Raw genomic sequence first — 23,763 nt, 5'->3', positions numbered from 1 at the left:
ACTCTTCTATAATTGATTCTGCATGGAAGTCGGTAACCACGATTCGGAACTGCTTCTGTCATGCGGTTTTTGTTCAGAGTCTTTGGAAAACAAAATTTCTCTGAAGATTTCTCTGAGATTACTTGTGGAGAAAGCATAAATAATGCTATAAATCTACAGGTAAGTATATCGAGGATGAATTAGTGAACACTCACTCTGATCTTGTAACTTCAAGACTTTCAGAAGACAATGATATTCTAGAATCAATCAACCACATAGCGAGTGCTTCATGTTCTGAAGAAATAGAATCACACAGAAAGTTTGGATGAAGAAGTACAGTCGAATCCCGTTATAACTCCAAGAGACTGGAGAAATCACTTCGTTAAAACAAAATTTTGTTATAAAGGAATCCCAGGTTTTTGCATTATTCCTATGTAAACGTATCTGGAGATTAGAAAAATGTTAGTTAAAACGAGATTTTCGCTATAACGATATTAGTTGAAACAGGATTGACTGTATCTGCACCATCTCACCATGATGCATTAAAAGCTGTAGATGCCATGCGTCGATTCCTATGCACTCAATTTTTCTTGAGTGCCTAAAAATCTTGGAATAAACTGAATAGTGTAGAAAAATTTTAGTTTCTCTTCGGAAAAAAATTCAAACAAATATACTTGATTATTTTTCATGAGGTAAATCTTTTTATATGTTTTGATTCTATTATGAAACAACCCGAATTAAAATTAATGAGAATTAGCACTTTATTTAATGGAATTGTTTGAATGTATATAATTACGTACACAAAAATGGTAGAACAAAAATTTAAAGCGAAACCCACCAACTTGACATCCGCTCAAGTTGATATGTTTGTCGATACTTTCAGGGTGTCGAATTACTGATAGTCTACTGTGTGTGTATTACATTCTTTTCTTTTAGTATTTCACAGCCCAACCCTGTTATAACAAACTCCAAAAGACCGAAGAAATCACTTCATTATGAAGGAATTTCAGGTTGATTGCATTGTTCCTATGCAAACTTATTTGAGGGATTAGAAAAGTGTTTGTTACAAAGAGATTTTTGTTACAATGGTATTTGTTAAAACAGGATTCGACTGTACAAGGCAATTGAATGCTATTGGGTAGCATCAGAATCACCAAATGGCCTTGTTCATTTTCCATACATATATTAAAATATAATATATGTATCCAACTGTTTTGTAATTCAAAATATTGTTTCACCTATACACAAAATAATAAATTTTAAATGATGAATGTCGGTTACTATCCAAGACTATGAAGTAATAAATACAAAAATATTTTCCAGTCCCGGACTAACGTTCCCACCAGGACATGATTTACGCTCTACTTGTTGAACCCCCAAACTAAACAAATGACAAATTACTAAGCCAAATTACATACATCACCCAAAATCAATACATCACCCAAATAACCTTAAAAATGATATAATTTCTGCTTTGGGAGAATCATTAATTGCAATCTACAACAGTTGGATATATATAAATCAATGATTCCCTGCTCAATTAAAATCAATTGCAATTCAAATCAATTTTGCTGATATGAATTGGTAGGAAAATAGGACAAACACTGGGAAGTAGGACAAAAGTACAACATTTTACCATGAAGTAGGAAAAGAAAAGTAGGACGAGTGGGAGCCCTGTATAATGTATATGTATATATATTTAAAGTGAAAAATATTAGAAAGCAAAAAGAGAAAACCAAGAGAATAAATGGGACAATGAGGATGTCTTCATCAAGGGGGAACCCTCCATATTGTTTCAAAAGCAAAAAATGTTTCTGATGATGGTAAACCAAAAATAGGCATTATTTTACCATCCGTTCCAACATTTTTTATGAAACAAGCCATGGAAATCAAAGAAAATGAGAAAAAAAAGGAAAATTGGAAAATGCAGGGGGGGGGGGGGAGAAGATAAATCACTTGAAAAACACAAATAAAAAGCACTAGAAATAAACAAAAATATCAGTTACACAAAATTTACTGACCACACCATATGTGTTCCATTAAAGGTTACTATATTAGGAAATTAAAAATTCCTACCTGAAATTCATCTTTAAAATGAAAGTATCATGAGAATGTAAACAAAGTGGTTCCGTTCACAATCCTGGCACGGTCAAATTGAAAAATTTAATTTTGCCATATAAGCAGCACTTCGCGATTTCTGTCAGGATTTGAATTTCCCGTGGCAAGGGGCGTTGGGGCGCCGGTGAGATTGATAAATTGCGATCAAATAAATTCTTCAAATTTTAATTTCAAATGTATTATGCAGTGGAGTGTGTGAGAGGTTATATTATGTCCTGTTATTTTGCAAGCCTATTCAACTTGTTTACGCCGAATGGACACTTTTCATTGCTAAGCTGCAGGGCCGGATTAACCATGCCAATAAGCACGTGCTTAGGGCATAAGGAGAAAAGGGGCACCACAAAAAATAATCAAATAGTTGGCACATTTTTTTTTAAATGCACAACTTTTTTCTTAGCATCAACCATCCGGTAATAAATTCCAAAATTTTAAGAGCACTAGATTACACAGTTGAAGATCTTTATCGAAAGGTTGACCAGGGCAACAATTAAAAGAGGGCAGGAGAGGGTCTGTTTCCCGGAGGCTGGACCAGTAAGGCAGTGGAGCTTATTATTTTTCCGTTAAAAATTACGTAGGGGTAGTTAAAAACTACCTTCCCAGACCTCCAAGTCCATCTCCGCCTATGAACCATAGTAATGCAGTTGCTTTCTGAAATTGTAACAAAATTTTTCGAAAGAGCAAGCTTCTCAACAGCAAAAATCAGTGTAAGGATCAGTGTAAGGGGTAATTCAATTTTCAAATGTTATGCAAGACTTAAAAAATTGTATGCAAGCTGTGTGCATTCCGTGGTCTCAAGGCTTGGCAGGGCCAGAATTATTTAGAGGGGGACAACTGCACTGGTGGCAAAATTTAGACGGGTGACAAATTTCAGGTAGGAACAAAAAGACTTATAAAATCTTCGAATTTCACAGTGGTAGGGGCAGCAAGAGAGACCATGTTGCTCTTTCCCTTACAAAAGTCCTAGTTAAGGTTCTCATTTTGAAGATTACATAAACATTGACGATAACGTACAACCTGAACCTGACACGACAGACAATGACACCCTGATCGAAAATTTTTTAAAAGTTAAAAAGAACGTAAATGTCGTTATTTTAGAACACAGTGTAGGTCGGAACTTTATAGAGGTGCTGCCAGAACTTAAATACATTATTTAATAATTATAGACTCATTATTACATTCAATTCTTTTAAACATAATTAATTTTATCATTTATTTTAAAATTATTTACTTTCATTTATACAAAAACTGCCACGTTTTCAAGACAAATAAATTCAATTGGTCGACGCGTTTAAGCTCTTCAATGGAGAGCCATCATCAGGACCTCATGGTCAGAATTCAGACGAATGAGTCGTGGAGGAGTGATGTTTACGTCTGGTCGTCCGAAGAGTTCGCCTTTGTATTTGTTGTGTAAGAGTGGTCTTTGGATGCGAATTGGCGAGCCATTTGTTGCAAAGTGTTGAAAGTTTTGTCACGACTGAGGTTAATAAAGCCTGTCTAATCTGACAAAATAGGTGGAGTGTTTCTTCCATCATTAACGAGGAAATTCTGCCATGTTCTGATGAAGTATCCCTCGAGAAAATTCAATTCGGAATTGTGTGGTGCTTTTTTAAAAACAAACGCTTTATCGAAATCAAAATATTGTGAACATTGCCAACAGTGTTGAGCAATAGCTGAACTATACGTCTGTCCCTACTCAACATGCTTTCTGTGTTCGAGAACTCTAATATTTAGATTTCTCCTAGTTTGGCCAATATATCCATTTTCGCAATTCTTGCATGGGATGAAGTAGATACCAGATTCTTTGGAGGGTGAGATAGGATCTTTCAGATGGGAAAAGGTGAGTATATTTGTTGGCTGGAATATTGTATGGAAGTAAAATTTCTTTAAGATAGAAGAGATCATGAAACTTGAAGAATCGAATGGAAGAACAACTGTATTAGAAAACTGTTTTGAGTCAGCTGGATCTTTGACGGGCCTCCAGCCCAAGTGATTTTTCTGAGGCCCTCCCTATTAGGCAAATTATCGAAAGTTTCAACCAGATCTAATTTTTGTGAGGTTTCTTCTTCTCTTGGACCCTTAGCCGTGCCTGGGTGTGCCCATTCTTTTTGACGGCACTCCCACCCTTAGGGGCCGTTCAAGTATTACGTCAGAAAATTTTACGCCATTTTTGACCCCCCTCCCCCCGTCAGCAAAATTTTCGTCAGAACTGCCCCCTACCTTCTAACGCATATTGTTGGGATCAGAAACGTACGCAGGAGGGGAGCCAAGGGGGGTCGTGCGCCCCCCCCCAGATGAAAAAAATATTTTTTAATATAAAAAACATTTAAAAAAAATTGAAATTTCAAAAGAAAATAGCTTTATATGTAGTTATAGTCGATTTCTGTTAATTTCAATGCTATTTGAAGGGGAAGAACTCAAAATTTCTTTTTAAGAAATTGATTGCAACCCTCACTTTAAGCCATATATGGTAAACCCTGGACCCCCCGGACCAAATGTGGGCCTGAAGGTTATTTGATGTGGCTTGCCCCCTCAAACCCAATTTTGTGAAAATGAACTAAGCGGCACATTTACAGATAGCTTAAATAATCCGTGACACAATTCCAGAGCATTTAAGTGGCCCATGGCACATTTTCAGATCACTGAAGTAAGCTCGTCGCACATTCAAAGATCACTTAAGAAATCCGCGACACAGTTCCAGAACACTTGAACGATCCGTGGCACATTTAGAGATCCCTTGAGTGACATGTGGTACAATTTTAGAGCAGTTAAGCGGCCCCCACTGTGGTTCTACATGACTCAACATTCCCAGATTACTTAAGTGATCCGTGGCCATGACCCCCCACAAGGGGTGGTCTGACAAGGCTCCAGGCCCATAAAAGATCCCAGCCTAGGGGCCCTGCTTCAGGATGAGGGGGTCATGTCCGTGGCATAATTACGGATAACTTGAGTGATGTGTTGCACAGTTCCAGAGCACTTAAGCAGCCCGGACATATTTCCTGAGCACTTGAGGAATCCGTGAAACATTTAGAGATCGCTGAAGAGGCTCTATAAGGAATTTATCATTAGGGAGAATGTTAGTTCATGCGCCCACAATATACCCAAAGATTTTTTTCGTTTTTGACGGACCGAGTAAGATGCCATTAAAAATATTTCACATTTTCATATAGGGTGGTTGATGACTTAAGCATCATCCATACCCCCCCCCCTTCCCCCTTGTCATCAAAAATCAGCAAATCGGGACCCCCCCCCCCCCCATTGATGCTGATATTATACTTGAATGATCCCTTATCTAAGGGGCCCGGTGCATCTCAATAGTTTCAGACACGAAAAAATTTTGCCCGATTCTATATACACTGCTGGCCACCGTAAATGCAACACCCTGAAGGAAGCATGCAAATAATATGAAATTCACAACATGCATTAGCGGAGGTGAGATATGCAAATGATTAGAATTTCAGCGCAGACGCACATCACGCGCGCCTGTGGCGCCACTTCAAAGCGCTATTTAAGGCTTGGAGATTTCGACGATTTGAAGTACAGCAATTGTGTTTTTCTTGTGGTTTTTTCAAAAAAACGATCAATGATGCCTCGTAGAAAACAGCGATCATCTTTTGATCAAGTGTCCGAGTTCGACAGAGGAAGTATAGTGGCCTACCGAGATTGTGGATTATCTTTCAGGGAAATCGGTAGTTGTGTTGGACGAAACCAAACAACTGTAATGCGGATATGTGATCGTTGGATGCAGGAGGTACGACGGACAGACATGTTCGATCGCATCCACCTCAGTGCACCACTTCACGTGATGACAGGCGTATTGTGCGTATGGCAGTGACAGATCGCTCAGCCACATCACGAACCATAGCACAGCACATTCAGTCTGTACCGCATCATCCAGTGTCTGCGCGTACCATTCGACGCCATTTACAGCAGAGTGGTCTGTCCGCAAGACGTCCATTGCTTCGTCTACCCTTGACGCAGAACCACAGACGTCTCCACCGCCAATGGTGCGATGAAAGAAGGATGTGGACGGCACAATGGAATGAAATTGTCTTTACTGACGAATCACACTTCTGTCTGCAACACCACGATGGTCGGATTCGAGTCTGGAGACACCGTGGAGAGAGGATGCTGAACAGCTGCGTTATGCACCGCCACACTGGTCCTGCACCGGGTATTATGGTATGGGGCTGTATTGGATATCACTCTTGCACTCCTCTAGTACGCATTGCCGGTACTTTAAAAAGCCAGCGCTACATCTCCGAGGTGTTGGAGCCAGTTGTCCTTCCTTACCTTCAGGGCTTGCCCACAGCCATATTTCAACAGGATAATGCGCGACCACACGTGGCATGCATTGTCCAAAGGTTCTTCGTCAATCGCCAGATTGAATTGCTTCCCTGGCCAGATCGCTCTCCGGATCTTTCGCCGATAGAAAACATGTGGTCCATGGTTGCTCAACGATTGACCCAGATTACATCTCCAGCTGCCACACCAGATCAACTTTGGCAACGCGTGGAAGCTGCTTGGTCTGCTGTACCCCAAGAACACATCCAAAGTCTCTTTGAATCAATGCTGAGGCGTGTGGCAGCGGTGATCTCCAACAATGGTGGCTACTCTGGCTACTGATTTTGGCAGGAACCACACTTCACAGAAGTCTATAAATTTAATCATTTGATGCTTGGTCAACATGTTATCTACAAAATAAATATTGTTGCGATATCTCTTGTCTTCCTTGGTGTTGCAATTTGGGTGGCCAGCAGTGTATTTGGGGGTAGGAACAGCAAGGGCGCAGTGAGGGGAAGACTTTGGGGTCTGGTCCCCTCCCGAAATGACCGAGAAAAAGTGAAAAAGACGGCCAAATCTATTATTCTATCACTTTCGTTTCCCCCCCCCCCCGGACGAAATTTCTGGCTACGCCCCTGAGGAATCAGCATCCATTATTTCAAAATACACAAAAATGCTGTGAAATATCCATACAGAAAATGTTAAATACACAATTCAATAGATTAATACAAAAACTGACGAAAATTCATCACTGAAAGCAATTTTAAACTAATGAAAGAAAGTAAAATCCTGAAACTGATAAAAATTTTGGAGTTGATGAATCAAAAATAATTGAAAGAAATAATTCCTGCACCAATTCAGAATTTACGGGGCGGGAAAATTTTTCAGAATCTATGAAACTTCAGAATTAATGCAAGAAGTAATTTCAGAATTCATGAAAGCTTCAAATAGTTTACCGTGAGTGCGGGGGACCACAAAGCAAGGTGCCCAGTGCAACCGCTCCTGTCTCACATTCCAGAGAGCAGCTCTCACTTTCACAGCGGAAATCACTTTTCCTCATTTCTCTTTGACAGTCTCAACTGTTTGTCAGTGAATATCTGTTGTTTAAATTTTGTTGGCTGGAATTTTTATCAGCCCAAAGCAGAGGTGGATGGGGCTGGCGCACCCCAGGGCCGTCATTTCAACTTTTTCTAGGGCGGGGGGCAAAGAGCATGTACTAAAAATACGCATATATATATTTGTATATATATATATATATATATATATATACACCATTTGCATTTGTAGTGTACTTTCAAAAGCCAGGGGGGACCTGCCCCCCCCCCCACAAATATGACGGGCCTGGGGAACACCAGGCGCACACCCTGGGCCACGTAAAACCCAAACGTTACACTTTTTTCTAATTTAAGGGGTCCAGTATTTACTTTTGCTTCCGGGGCCTCAACTGACTTTAACCTGCATCTGCCCCCCCCCTCAAGCTAAACTTTTCACGGGTTCTTCTGTAGTGAATTTACAGCTTGAAAAACACCCCAAAAAATTATGGTACTTGTCCCAGGCCACGAGGCTGTTTTCATGTTGGCTTTACCCTTGTGGGGTCAAATGCCGAACTTGACCATAGGGAAATCGGGCGTCGACATCTGCACAACAATTTTACGGAATTTAAGAGGTGAACTTTAAAGTTATTGGCAAAATCAGCAGATGGTTTTTCTACAGTTAATTACACAAAAGAAAGCAAAAAAATATATATATCATTTAGATAAAAGCAAACTTACGTGGGGTAGAATCTAGTTCATCAATATGTCACTATGAAATCCTTTGAACTTTGAAAAAAAACAAATCTTGAGCATTTTTTTTGCTCATGTAGGAGCGTTTCATTATCCCAATAGAGCAAATTTGTGATGACCACTATCTGATATAAATAGTTCAATCTTACACGAACGGAGGGGAATGGTTCGATTCTCTACATGCAGCTGGTCATCCGACAGACACTGAGCGGGAAAAAAAAATTACACACCGTAGGAAGTCCAGCCAGGGCAGCAACTAGAGGGGGGGGGGACAGACGGGTTTCGTACCCTGCGTGCTAGACCTGGAGGAGGAGCAAATTTCATTCTGAAACCTCACCTTCAACATTACAAGGAGGCGTCAAAATGCGCGCTTGCCCCGGGTGACAAAGCATCTAGTTGTGGCCTTGAGTCCAGCATAGGAATCTGTATTGCTGTACAGCAGAAACGATTTTTTCTCCCTCACGTGTGTGTGTGTGTGGTATAGGTATACTGTATATCTATTCAAGAAAACAGCCAGGGAATTTTAGCCGCACACTAATTGCATGCTATCAGTGGCTCCTTTTTCGCTGAGTAAAAACAGACAGACAGCTTAAATATTGTGAATTGAACGCATGTGTTGAATGGGTCTGCAAAACGATTTTTTTCCTCTCCCTATACAAATATTTGGTTCCGAGGAAAAAAAGAAGCCCCTTTGAAGTTATGCAGCTTGGTCACTGCAGCACAGATGTTTTTTCTGTCTCCAAGGAAGGTGGGATACAGAGTTTTCTCATGGCATTATTGTCATCTAGTTGATAACAGAGCCCGGAAGCAGTAGGATATTATCGGGGAAAAGGAACGGAGAGTATGGAAAAACATTTCCCACCCCTGCTGTGTTGTTTGGGTCTCATGAAGACTGATACTTAAAAATACGAAAATAAAAAAAAATACAATTAAAAATACTAGTTTCGAGGTGGGAGGGGAGGATCAGAGACATCTTTCCCTTCCTTTAGGCCTTGTAACAAAATGAAGGATTTTCAGTGCGATAAGTGGAAGAGGGATCCTCCAAATTCTTATAATTTACAAATGAGGATGCAAGCTTTTGTTCTGGGAGGGGTTTTCATCTTTCCCCTCGTAAATGATTTTTAAGTTTTAATGATTTTAATGTTTAATATTTTTAAATAGTAAAAATAAATCAGTAATTTTCATGGATAATTAAAAATGGCCTACAAGGCTCCGCCAAAGAATTTTTTTACTAAAGAGGGTCCGCTAGTCAAAAAGGTTGAGAACCGCTGGTATTGGAACCGCTTAGTGTTCCACTAAGAGAGGGATTAACTTTACAAAATGCCAATGCTAAAATAAGAAAGCGAGGTATCTTGTCAATGCCACTCAAAGGGTTGAGATCCGTCTGAAATCAGCGATTAAAGGTACTGTCTCAAGTCTATTGCTGTGACTACTGTTGTGGAATTGAGATTCTATAATGCTCATTTTATTCTCATGCTTAATGTACATATAGGGTGTATGAGAAAGTCCCTTGGACCTGAAATAACTTGCAAACAAAAAGAGCTGCAGCAATGCAACTCCTCAGAAGGAAAGGGTCGCATGGATATGCCTTCAAAAATTTTAATTAAAAAAAAATGCGCTTTGAGCGCAATGTTTGAGCTATGTTCAAATGGTGATTGGTATGATTGGTATTGCTTTAGCAACACGAGCAGATATGTTCCGGCGTCCCTGCCATTAAGAATATTTCATATTTTTATAAAAGGTGGTTGATGATGTAAGCATCATCCGAACCCCCCCCCCCCCATCATCAAAAGTAAGCAAGTCGGAAATCCGCCATCGATACTGATGTAATACTTGAATAACTCCTAACATAAAGATACCCAAAAGTTATTTTCTGAAGGGTAAAAAAAGTGGGTTCTGTTTCCCCCCCCCCCTTCCTGTAAAACCAGACGTCGCTCGGGCTCTGTCACCTAAAGCCAGGTTTTCCTAGGAGCAGGTTTCTACACCGCACGCAGCGTGAAAACGCTGATTGGTGGGAAAAAACCTGAATTTCAGGTTTTTACCCAATCAGCATTTTAATGCTGCACACGGCGCAGAAATTCTACTCCTAGGAAAACCCGGCTTAAAGCTGGGTTTTCCTAGAAGCAGATTTTCTGTGCTGCGCACAATGTGAATCACGCAGCGTAACATGCCATCCATTCACCAATAAGAAAAGCAGTACGACTGTTTTTCTATAGAGCGCAATACGGCTAACGACAGCGCTTTACGGTGGGCGCGATTGGCGGACTGCTTCTGGAGGAGTTGAGCGTCGTGTGTGCGCCACATGTTTCAGCAATCTTCTTTTTATTTTCGTGTTGTTCTATTTCCCTTCCCTTCAAACTGGAGCATAAAGCTGATACAATAGCTGACATCAGGGTCATACAGACGTGTCAACTTTTGAAATCCAGAAATCCGGAGATTCTCCCGAGGGGGGCAATTTTTAGCACTTTGACTACAGCGTGGCGGTGAAAAGATACGCTTGTTGTTGTCCCCACTCCAATGGAACTGAAATTTTTTTTATTTCTTCTTTTTTAGTAGCGAGTTGTGATGCGAATAAAACACGTCAAAAAGGGAGGGAAAGCAGTAACATTTTGTGGTTTCTCAGAATTTTCATAATGATATTTTGGTTGTAAACAAAAGGGAAAGAGGGATAAAATAGGAATAGTAAAAGAGAATTGCGGTAAAAAAGGACGATTGCGACGAAAGTAGGAAAATAGGATGACATTTCTAAAAAGTAGGAAAAATAGGAGCGCTGCAAGGTCTGCACATTTCTAGTAGCCCAAAACTTCCTCAAAGTAATGGACTGGTTGAGTCAGCAGTTAAAACAGTTAAAATTCTGATTAAGAAGTCTGAAGACCCATGCATTGCTTTGATGGCATATCGAGCAACTTCCCTAGAAAACGGATTCAGTCCAGCAGAGTTATTGATGGGTAGAAGGATTAAAACAACTTTGCCAATAGCTAAAGGTCAACTGCAACCACAACCAGTGGATAGAAAAACCATCAAGGTCAAGGAAGAAAGGAGAGTTGAAAGACAGTGCCAAAACTACAACCAAAGACATGGGGTGAGATATCTCAAGAAATTACAGGAAGGAGAAGTATGGATAACTGACAGAAGAGCTACTGGTGTAGTACTAAAAAAGACTTCATTCCCAAGATCTGATCTGATTAAGTTGGGAAATAACATCTATAGAAGAAATTTTTTTTTTAGGAGACATCTAATCCCATCACCAAATTTCCACCCAGAGAAAGAAGAATTGGACTTTCCTTCATTAGAACACTGTCCTGCAGCTACTCCAGCGAATTCGAGTGACAACTCAGCTGTCAGGGCACCTTATTGTCACTAGAAGTGGGAGGATTGTTCATCCCCCCTAATAGGCTCGACCTATGAAAAAAAAAAAGAGTGATGTGTAATAATCATCACCACCGGCAAAATAATTGGGCAGTCAAAGCCGTCCAGATGGGAAGAGGAACTGACAAGTATGTGCTCTGTGTATTTGTGATGTTTTTCTTTATTTAAATAAAGTGATAATACAACATATTCTAACAAGTGATACCATTTAACTCCTAAGTAAAACGTGGGTTGTTTGAACTTCATGCTCCATTCATTAGCCCATGCTGTAATCCTGTTTAAGTTAGTCTGTAGCAACTCCCTATCACTTTGATTCCCAATTACCTTCATTAGTTTCACAGATAATTGTGAAGTCACAAAAAATCCTATCTATACCCTGGTAGAGTTTATCGATAAAAAGTGAAAAAAAAGTATGGGACCAAGGAAACTTCCTTGAGGGATTCAACTTTTGACACCTATCCAATCAGCAGATTCCCCGCTCACCATACCCAGTTGCAACTCAACCACAATTATATCCAATTCAACAAGTTGCCCCTAATCCAAATCTCATGTAAACGCTTCATGAGTTTACATGCTGGACATGATCAAATGCCTTCTGGAAATCAATATGAACGACACTGTTTTTCCCATTTTCCAAGGCCTTAGTCTTAGGAGGAGACAAATCACTTTTCTTTCCTAATGTTAGTTTTGGCATAACATCCAGAAAATTCAATTTCTCAGTACAACTTGCATATTTACTTATTTTAATGTAACCACTTGTTCTAACAAAAAAAAAAAAAAAACATTTAGAATTTTTTTTTTTTTAAATTGATGAACATTCATAAATTATTAAAACAAAAATGAACCATTTTTTTGTTTACAATACCATGTATTGTATTTGTTTAGCCCCATGTCTTCAAGCTCAGGCACATGGAAGAGTTCCCCTTGTGGGGCTTTGTTGGTTTAGTTCTTATATTGATTGTTTAATATCCTTTTTAGGATAAAAAAGATGGTCTTCATTTTCTGGCCACTTCTGTAGGTCAAGATGTGATCATGTCCAGCATTTTACATGAGCTTCATCGGCCTCCACTATCACAACTTGCCCAAGCCAGTATTCTGCATAATTTGTTAGTGTAAATAACAACGGTGAAATATGTTGGTGTAAATAATGTCTGATAGATGGCAGCACCTATAACGTATGTTGTTATACTCTGATCAGTGTACTGTTTGTTCTCATTCCTCTTGTAACCGTCCTTGTGTGTGTTGTGTAGTTTGTAGTAATGTGTGTTTCTGTAATAAAACCATATATTGTAATTGATCCACGGACTCATCCTAATATAATTTACAATTACAAATTTGTCATTTGCAGGCATATAACCATTACTCAGAATTTCATGGTTTATTGGGTCCTTAAAAGGCCTTATCAGTCAGTGCCGTCTTAAGGGATGGGCTCACCCGGGCACGGCCTGGGGGCCTCACAAAAATGAGATCTGGTTGAAATTTTCGAGAATTTGCCTCAGAAAAATCAGTTGGCTCGGGGGTCCAAGATACTCTTAAGATGGCCCTGGGCCTACAGAGAATTTAGTGATTTGGGGTCATTCAAGCAGGGATGCGGCGTAGACTTTGGTTAATACAACCAAAATTGAGACAAAATCTGTACCCGTGCAAGACTTATTTTTTGCGCCTCCTGCTTATTTCAGCCTTCTCCCCACAGCTTCTGCATTCTCCGTCAGGGCCCCAAGGCTGGAACCTTTCGCGGGACCCAAGCCAGATTTTCCACCCCCACCCTCTTCTACAGTTAATTAGTATGGAAAAAAAGGAAATTATAAGGATTTAGTCCCGGGCCCCCCAAGATGGGGCTTTGTCAGCTCACCCGGGCACGGCCCAGGGGCCTCACAAAAATGAGATCTGGTTGAAATTTTCGAGAATTTGCCTTGTAGGGCCTCAGAAAAATCACTTGGCTCGGGGGCCCACGATGCTCTTAAGACGGCCCTGTCATCAGTGCTTAACAAGTTCAGTGAAGTATCAGAAGCCAAGCCAATCTTCATCTTATGTTTTTTGTTGCTTTTTTTGAGTAAATTGTAACTTGTAAAGTATATGGCAAGTTAGGTTTTTCAATCTCTTCTGCTGAAATATTTTTATCTGGCTCAACATCAAGCTTCTTTTTTCTTCTCTTTGAGGATGTCTTGGCCTACTGCTTGTTTCCTCGTAATTTCAATATGTTTTATAGAAGAGTATGAAACAGCACTTCTATCTGGGCATGTGGCATTATTATAAGAATAAGATAGCAGGCATTCTATGACTTTGGTTGCACAAAGAGGAAAGATGCCAGCCTTCCAGAAACCCAGCTTGTATATTGTCTTGGTGTGTTACTTGAAAGTTTCTATCATTAAACAATTGGTTAACACTCGTAATGTTGAATATAGAAATATGTCAGATAAAAAAATTTCAGCTCATCAACAGTTAAAGTCAACTGGACCCAATGCTAATGATTGGTAGCTAGGATAATTTTAGGAAATGTACCAGATAGATTTAAACACCTTATAATGGATCTGGAAAAACTGTGGGGGAAAATATCTTAGAGAGATATAGATGGCTTCTTTCTCAGCCAGAGATATCAAGGGAACAGTTATTTTCCGGATATTATGCTTAGGTGAGCTCGGAAAGAAAAGTCATCACGTCTCCGCCAGGACTCGAACCCAGGCCTCTTGCATACTTGCCCGGTATGCAAGAGGCCTGGGTTCGAGTCCCGGCGGAGACGTGATGACTTTTCTTTCCGAGCTCACCTCAGCATAATATCCGGAAAATAACTGTTCCCTTGAAAATATCTTAGTTGATAGTGTCAAATGAAAATGTTTCATTTTTCAAAAATGATGATGCTGGCATTAAAAATGCAAACAAATGCCTTTAAAAAAATGGACAGCACAGTAACACCATCTGGTTCAGGTTGAATTATTCACATTGGATCTTGAAATTTAAAAATTTTACACTGGGCTTTTGGAAGTGATTCTCAAAAAACATCCTTCTTAAAAACTTACATATCTTCATAATTTGCTGTGCATCATGGATGAGAGTTGACAGACTACTTTACTGCACAACAACTCCAGTCATATATCTCCATACGGAAATTTCCAACCGGTGGAGTTGGGTGGAAAATGAAGGAGTCATCTATTGGTGGCCGCCCCAGGATCTGTAGGTAAACAACTTGTATCTAAGGTTCTATATCTGGATTCAAACTCATGGACCACGATGGTTACCTTCATAAGGGGACACAAGCATCTTACCACTGCACCATTCAGGTGCTAAAGGCACTCCACTAAGGTGGAGTTAACAGACTGGACTTTGATAAACTCCTCAAAAAAAAAAAAAAAAAAAAAAAAAAAAAAATATATATATATATATATATATATATATATATATATATATATATATATATATATATACACACACAGAGGCATATTGTGAGGAGATAGAAAAGAAAATTATCTGTAGTTGTTAGTACACTGTCTTGGCCCAAAACTGTTTTTGTTACCAAGTCATTCCTGTCATTTTGCTTTGGTTTGAGTCAATCTTATAGGATACTGTGAAATAGTGTGTGTTATAAATAAAATTAATTAATTTTTTTAAATCTGCCACCCCCCCCCCCCATAACGCCATGATTATAATTGTGTTAGGGTCCCTTCCCCCCTTTTCATAATTTTTTGAGTGGGAGCCCCATATTGATGTATCACCATATCGTTATGTAGCTTTGACAATGAACCATGATCTAAAATTTTCAATATTATACAGTCCTACTGTTCACAGATCAAATTATGAAATGCATGCTCACGCAATGGGCTTGAAATGTGTTACTTTTATGATTGCATTTATTTTACTTTTGTGAGCAACTACTTTATTTCATTATTGCATCTTATTATGTTATTTTGCTATAGTGTTCCTTTTTTTAAATTTCAATTTAATCAAGTGATTTTGATTTCTATGGTTATTACAATTAATTTTTAATTTTTATGGTTTATTTATTCAAATCTCAAGTGGGAATATCAAAAATGTGTAAATTCTGCATTTTCGCACTAGATGACATCACTATACAGTTACCTGTACGTTTACTGAGTTTTTCCTTAATAAAATATATTCAGGTGAAAAAAGGTATGTTGTGTGGTTTTTGGCTCTTTCCTCTTTCAATGAGACTTTCTTTACACTTTTACACATTTTTTGAAAGAAAAGACTGTAATGGAAGATTAATTTAAATGGAGTGTTTCCATTCACTTTTTGTGTGTATATACAATTCAAATATGTACACAGCAAAATCTCTCAATAAGGACACCCATGGAATCACACTTTTTGTTGTTTAAATAGGGGTGTCCCTTTGCAAATGTGTATCACATGAATTGAAGAAAATTTAAAAACAGTAGTACTGTAATCCTCTTCCAGACATTCCTTAAAGCAATATTATAAACTTGGTATGCTAAATTTACCTGAAAGTTCTTCGATTCAGACAGTTTCATACTTTCATCAAAAAGTGCAGTAAGCTCCTTCACCAAATTTTGTCTTTCATCTGATGTAATGACACACTCTTTCTGGTAACAGAAATAAATAGAAATTTAAATATGTTTGATGTCATAGAATTATGAGTATCAAATTGTGTAGCAATATGCATACATTTCTCACAGCTTCTTACAAAAAAAAAACTCAAAGTAAACTACTTAATGATCAAAAAGAAAAGACCAATGATTCACTGGTATTATAGTGAAGGGGGAATCAAAAAATACTCTAAATCAGTGGTTTTCAACCGGGGGCCATATGGTCCCCTTGTGGTACTGGGATACTTCAAGGGGGCCACGGAAGAAAATGGAGAAAGGGCCATGACAGGTGGTTTAGAGAGCTGAGAAGAAAAAATTAAGGCGTGAAGAAATAGTTTTTATATTAGTGACTAACACTTACAGTGAGAGAGAGAATCCAACCAAACCACCCATAAAACCAGGGCTTTCTTTAGGGCATGGACCCACCCAGGCTTCACCGCCTACATTTTGCAACAAGTTCCTTAGGATGGGGTTTTTCTCAAGTCCCCTGCTAAATTTTTTCAGACCCCCTTCCCTATATGAAATTTATTGTATGAAAAAAAAAAAAATTAAAACCATATTAGGCCCCGGGCTGTAGCTCTGTCAGTCCCACTCTTGTGAGGGGCATCACGCCCATAAGTGAGCCCACCTTATGATATTTTGTATAGTACAATTAATTTTGAAAATAAATAGAATATATGTAGGCTGTTTATTTCCAGCTAAAGAATGGGACTACCATAGCATCACTTTGCCTAAGGTGGGGAGCCCCATGATATTGAGACGGTCCTGATAGAACTCGAACTAGCAGGGAGATCAATAAATTCTAAGCTACTGGTCTGGAGGCTAATATTCTTTTCAAAATTTTCATTCAGTATGAATTCACTGAAAAAAATCATTTCAATACATATAAAGTGCCTTGCTTATAGATGAGAGTTAAAAACTCTGGGGGTAAGACAGGGGAGCCACGAGAAAAAAATATGGTTCAAAGGGGCCCACGGGCAAAAAAAGGTTAAGAAACACTGCTCTAAATGACTATATCCCCCCCATAGCATAAATAGAAACATATCTACCAGAATTCTCTCCAAGCAAAATGTATTGAATGAAAGGTAAATGCAAAGGAAAATTGAAATAAACACAAGGAACTGAATGAACTTTGTAATTTTTCTGTTGATATTTGAAAAAAAATTCAGGAAGTGATTCAAGAAGAAAGCTAATTTCCAATTTGAATGTAATTAATTGGCACTGCCAAGAGGTGTCTTACAGTTTGAAAGCCCCATGATAACAGCGTGTTTGAGAGAAAATGGAGGAACAAAACTTACGTTTTGCAGGTGTTAATCTTGAGGGGAAACTTTTTTCCTAGTAGTGGAAGTGCCTCCTGACACAGCAGCTGAGGATGTGACTAAGATTTGATTGCTAACAGACTTTATATTACCAAAATCCTCTACCAAAAAATATTAAAAGATTGGCTTAGGAACAGATGGCAAAGGGAATGAAATGATTCTGACACTTTGAGTATGCTGTAAGGTTTTGAAGACCATACCTACAGGGGGACATAGACTTGGTTGAAGAAGGGCTACGCATGTCGCGTAGCTCTTCTCTGCACCCCTTATTGGCACACGGGGCTTGAGCTATGAAGAGAGACTTCATTTTTTGAATGTTTACGTTGGATGAATGCAGGTGCCGAGGAGATATGATCGAAGTGTTCAAAATTTTCAATGGGATGGATAGGATGAACCATGAACTTTTAGTACACCACCAATCGACTGCTTTTACAAGGGGACACCAGTATCGATTGGTGAGGGATAATGCAAGGTTATGGTGTCGAAGGGAATTTTTCTCTAATAGGGTTGTTAATAAATAGAATAACTCGGAGGTAGTACATTGTAACACAATTGACATGTTTAAAAAGAAATACGATAAACATGTTGGGGTAAATCTAGAAGCTATCCATACTTAGATCAAGACAACTATAAGTATTCTTTATGGGCATTGTATAATATTTTATCATGTGTATATATTGTTTATAATTTTTGTTAATTGCATTTTAAATTGGGTTGCTGTATTTTTGAAATATATGACATCCATATTTTTATGGGCATCTTTTTCTCAGCCACCTCGTTCGGCATTTTGCCTGTTGTGACGTTGTATTTGTAAATTCTGGAATGTATGCACATATGTAATACTTCATTTTGCTTGCTATTTTATTTTACTCGTATGTATTAAAAATTTGTATTGTATTAAAAATATTTGGAAATTGTGGAATGTGTATGGGATAAACATATGTACTAATTTTTTTGTTTTTCGCTTGCTCAGGCCTAGAAGTGAAAATATGAAAAAAAAAGTAGGAAAAATAATAAAATAGCAAGGAAAAAAAACAGAATTCTCAAATTATTATAGCATTTAAAAATGTTGTGCCATTGAGATTCACGCCTTATATATTTTAATTATAGTATTATCTATTGATATTTTAAGAAACTCGAGTTCTCTCTATAAAGAACTTAAAAATCTTTCATTTCCCCAGAATGTGGGATCAAAAACAATGTATATAGTAAAACTAAAAACAAATTAATCAAATTCCCACCATTACTTGTAAAGTCCAATTAATGATCGTGATCCATTTTTCCCCTTGTGCGTTTCGAAGAAAGAAAAAGAAACCTGTCTAGGGGTGCCATAGAAATGTAGCACATGCATACCCATTACCCATCTGTTGTGGCCCACAATTTGAAACCTAATTTTGTAAAAATTAACTAAGCGACACACTTCCAGATCGTTCAAGAGAACCTGCGGCACAGTTTCGGGTCATTCAAGTGGCTCACGTCACATTTACAGATCAAAGTGGCATAGTTCCAGATTACTCAAGTTACCCGGACTCAAAGCCGCAACTAGATGCTTGGTCACCAGCGGCAAGAGCGCATTTTGATGCCTCCTTGTAATGTTGAAGGCGAGATTTCAAAATGAAATTTGCGCCCCCTCGGGTTTATCGCCCGGGGCACGAACCCGTCTGCTCCCCCTAATTGCGGCTGGACTTCTTATGGTGGGAATTTTTTTTTTCCGCTCAAAATGGCTGTCTGATGACCAGCTGCATGTAGAGAATCGAACCAATCCTTGCCGTTCGTGTAAGATTGAACTATTTATGTCAGATAGTAGTAATCACAAATTTGCTCTATTGGAATAATGAAACGTTCCTATGTGAACAGAAAAAAAAAGCTTAAGATCTGTTTTTTGCAAAGTTCAACAGATTTCATAGTGACAAATTGATGAAGACTAGACTTCAACCCCCACGTAAGTTTGCTTTAAATAAAATTTTTTTTTTTTTTGCTTTCTTTTGCATAATTAACTGTAGAAAAACCATCCGCTGTCATTTAAACTGGGAATGTTGTCAATAATTTTCAAGTTCAACTCTTAACTTAAATTCGATAAAATTGTTGTGCAGATGACCATACAAAAATTGGGCGTGACAAGTTTGGCATTTGACCCCACAAGGGTTGGGCTGACACGGGAACAGCTCGGGGGTCTGGGACAATTACCATAGTTTTTGGGGGTTTTTAAAGCTTTAAATTCACTACAGGAAAGTTTTGCTTAGGGGGCTGATGCGGATTGATTAAAGTCTGTTGAGGCCCCAGACATAAAAGTAAATACTGGACCCCTTAAATTAGAAAAAAGTGTTACGTTTGGGTTTTACGGGGTCCAGAGTGCGCGCCTGATAAGCCCATACGTAAATCCGCCTCTGTTTGGGGCCGCCAAAAATTCCAGCCTGCGGGATGTGAGGGCATAGCCCAGCCAACAAAATTTAAACAACAGATATTCACTGACTAGCCAAGCATCTCTTCACCTTAGTCTGTAGGGCAGCAACTAGATGTTTGGTCACCCGGGGCAAGCACACATTTTGGCGCCCCTTCATAATGTTGAAGGAGAGGTTAAAAAGTGAAATTTGAACCCCCTGTAGTCCGGCACACCAGACCTGCCTGCACCCCCCTAGTCTCAGCACCGCAGCACCCCCGATTCTTGCTTTGCCCTCAGTGGAAAAAACGGTTGAGGCTGCCAAAGAGAAATGAGGAAAAGTGATTTCCGCTGTGAAAGTGAGAGCTGTGTGCTGTCAGGACCGTGACCGTGAACAAGTGATACAGAGCGCCAGATCAATTAATAATTAAATTATAGATCTACATCTCCATCATGGGTTTTCATTACTAACATGAAAAATTTAATTAGTACCTTATTTTATCTTATCAATTTGTCCCCCACCCTTTTTTCCCCCAGATATGTAGCCCTCAGAGTCTCAATCTCCCCCCCCCCCCCACTGTGCCTTACAGCCATTACGCAGGATCGGTCAATCATCATTAAAGTTTCAGTCTAAAACAATCATGGTTTTTTTTTGAGACAATATGTTTTCAATCAAAATTTCAATCCTTATTTTCCATTATGAAATCTCTGATAAGTTATTCTAAAAAATACACATATGTTCTCTATATATGAAAATAAAATAAACATAGAAGATTATAGTAATTAAATTTCTTACCACTAAAAAAGCACATATATGTTCTCTATATATGAAAATAAAACAAGACATAAAATACCATAATAATTAATTTCTTACCATTAAAAATATATTATACCACAAAATATATACATCTCTCGCATTGCATGAAATTCAATCCTTATCATTAACTGCAATAATTTGATATTACTTACATAACTTATAACAAAGTGCATATTTTGTATCAATATTCCAGAAATTCAAAAGGCCATATACAAGGTAGCGCTCTCTAATTTTTTAATTAATATATATAATATATACAAAGAATTCTCTGAAATACTTGTCTTTTTTAGTAATTTTCAGAACTCTTTCCTATATTGATTCATCAATATATTCTTTGGTCTGAGGTGAATCAGTCTCTCATATTCATTATACCTCGCTATTTTGCAGAGATGTGACAAATTTGAATTTTCAAGTTAATTGTAAAAATTGCTTGAAGTCCTCTTGACAAACTTGAAAACTGACTAAATACCCAATTCTTTATGGAGATCTGATGATTTGAGAAATTTTGGAGCTCCAGTGATTTTTCAGAGTGTCTTATTTTGAAATATTTGCAATTGGTACTTATTTCCCTTGGTGGCATATAACCATGCAGTAGCTGTATAAAGAAGTGCTGGTCCAATCTTGCGTATAGATCATAAGTTTGTTTTTTAAGCTGATCTTGGATAATAAAGTTTCATGATCTGATTCAGTGTTATGGTTGCAGATTTAATTATATTCACTGTATGATTTCTGAAATTGAGTCTGTTATCAAATGTTATTCCCAGATATCTTATTTCTCGAGATGGCATAATATTATGATTCATTATCGTTAATGATGTGTTAATAGGTTCTTTCTTTGTAGTGAGCCAGATAATTTCACACTTGTCCGGATTTAGCTTGGCTCTATTGAAAATATTCCAGTTTTTAATCTTGTATATTTCATTTTGCATATCCCTAAGGACGATTATAGTATCTTTATTGGTACGACATCATCAGCATACAATCCCAGTAATCCATTGGTCATTGTGGGAAAATCATCTATAAATATATTATGAACAGGAATGTGCGACAAGTGCGGTCACACTGGGCACCATGCTTTGTGGACCCCCCCCCCCCCACACTCACGGTAGACTATTGGAAGCTTTCCTAAATTTTGAAATCACTTGCATTAATTCTGAAGTTTTATCAGTTCTGGAATTATTTCTTTCAACAATTCTGAAATTTTTCCCCGTAAATTCTGAATTTTTATTGGTGCAGGAATTATTTCTTTCAATTATTTTTAATTCATTAAGGAAAAAATTTTCATCAGTTTCAGGATTTTATTTTCTCTCATTAGTTTAAAATTAACTTCAGTGCTGAATTTTTGCCAGTTTTTGTATTAATCTATTGAATTGTGTATTTAACATTTTTTGTATGGATATTTCAGAGCATTCTTGTATATTTTGAAATAATGGATGCAGATTCCTTCCCAAATATGTAAAATCAAGCAAATATTTTTCGTGTCCGAAACTATTGAGACGCACCAGGCCCCTTAGGTAAGGGCGGGAGTGCCATCAAAAAGAATGGGCCCAACCAGGCACAGCTCAAGGATCCAAGAAAAGAGGAGCCTCACAAAAATTAGGTCTGGTTGAAACTTTCGATAATTTGCCTAATAGGGCCTCAGAAAAATCACTTAGCCTGGTGGTCCGTCAAAGATCTTGTGTGTTGGAGGCAGTGTTGGAGAATGTGTGGGGCCTCATACACTTATATATTATGTCAGGGGTTCTCAAACCTTTTCCACCCGCTGCACCTTTTTTCCTAATCAACGCTTATCCGTGGCTCCCCAGAGCAGTTTAACAGTCTCTTCGGAAAACCTTTGCAGAGTGCCACGGCACACAGTTCGAGAACCCCTGCATTATGTATTTGTACTATGTTTTCAAAATGTAAGCTTCCCCAATATTCTGAAACATTATACTTATATGACCAGCAACGTTACTGTGTGGCGATGGTTGTCAATTTAAATTATCGGAGAACTTGAAACGTGAATTCAACTAAATTCATCAACAAAAAATCTAATCTAATCATTGATTAAAAACTGTAAAATACATACAATAGAACTATTCGATTTCATAATATGCATTAGCATGGTTTTAAAAAATTTATAATCTAAACCATCATTGATTGATGATTAAACCCATTTTCTATCACTTTATTGGTTTATAATAGAATTTGAAAGTGTTATGTAAATATTATGAGGGGGGCACAGGGCATCTGTCCCAGAGACATTTTGAATTCATTACCTTCAAAAAACATTTTAAATTAACAGAAAATGAAAAATGTAGCACGTAAAAAAATGTATTTTCTTTCAATATTTTAATTTATTTACAATAATTAAATTAATATTTACAATATTTTATTCAAGAAAATAATTTTAATTTTTGATTGTCTTGGGCAGGGCCGTCTTTAGAGCATCATGGGCCCCAGGGCTAAGTGATTTTTTCGAGATCTAACCTAGCGAATTCTCAAAAATTTTAACTGGTTCTCATTTATGTGAAGCCCGCATTCTCTTGAGGTGCCCAGGTGGGCCCATACATAGACAGCACTGGTCTTGGGGCAGACACGGGACCCTTATACCCACTTCTGCATAGATTTGTTACATTTTGCTGTAGTAAAAATCTTACCACTACTACAAAAGTAGGTTGAAAAACGGGTCATCGCTACAATCAAATAGATTCGGAAAAAAACAGGACACTCTACTTCAAAAAGGGATGTATGGTCAGACAAAAATATAAGCAAATATTATGGCCTGTACAGAGAAATGACTCACATATACTTTGAGCAACACCAAACATTTCTGACTTCATTCTGGCCTACCTGGGATCAGTTATTCAAGATATGCACCAGATTCTTTGCATTTGGTTGGGTTCCAGGAGATGATGTTTCCACAGACATAGCAAAGCTAAGGACTCTCTGGAATGAACTGAATAATGGCCTTGAAGTAAGTGAAACCAGATTACCAGGCCTGATGCTAGTCTGCATATCTTTGCACATTTTGCCAAGTAAATTTGAAACCTTCAAATCGAGTTGGATGGTATTGGCTAAGGATGACAAGAAGTCATTCAAAGAGCTGTCAGTACAATTGTGCATGTTTGAGAGAAATTTCACCAAGGCAGAAGATAGCAGTAAATGTGTACAGGAG

At 38.2% G+C, this 23,763-nt stretch overlaps 1 protein-coding gene across 3 annotated transcripts in view; it reads right to left on the bottom strand.

The window, feature by feature from the left end:
• Positions 1-23,763, bottom strand: part of LOC149088343 (2-oxoadipate dehydrogenase complex component E1) — an 846,788-nt gene that overhangs the window by 279,275 nt on the left and 543,750 nt on the right. For all 3 annotated transcript variants that reach the window (XM_089247246.1, XM_089247241.1, XM_089247249.1), the window contains one exon: positions 15,986-16,087. In XM_089247246.1, coding sequence (XP_089103372.1) covers positions 15,986-16,087 — 102 coding nt within the window. The remainder of the gene's footprint in view (positions 1-15,985; positions 16,088-23,763) is intronic.

This window comes from Pholcus phalangioides, unplaced genomic scaffold (assembly GCF_987345545.1).
Source record: "Pholcus phalangioides strain wild (caught in Gottingen) unplaced genomic scaffold, Ppha-v1.0 ptg000003l_1, whole genome shotgun sequence".
NCBI lineage: Eukaryota > Metazoa > Arthropoda > Arachnida > Araneae > Pholcidae > Pholcus > Pholcus phalangioides.
The sequence above is the reverse complement of the archived record's forward strand: the minus strand, read 5'-3'. Positions and strand labels throughout refer to the sequence as shown.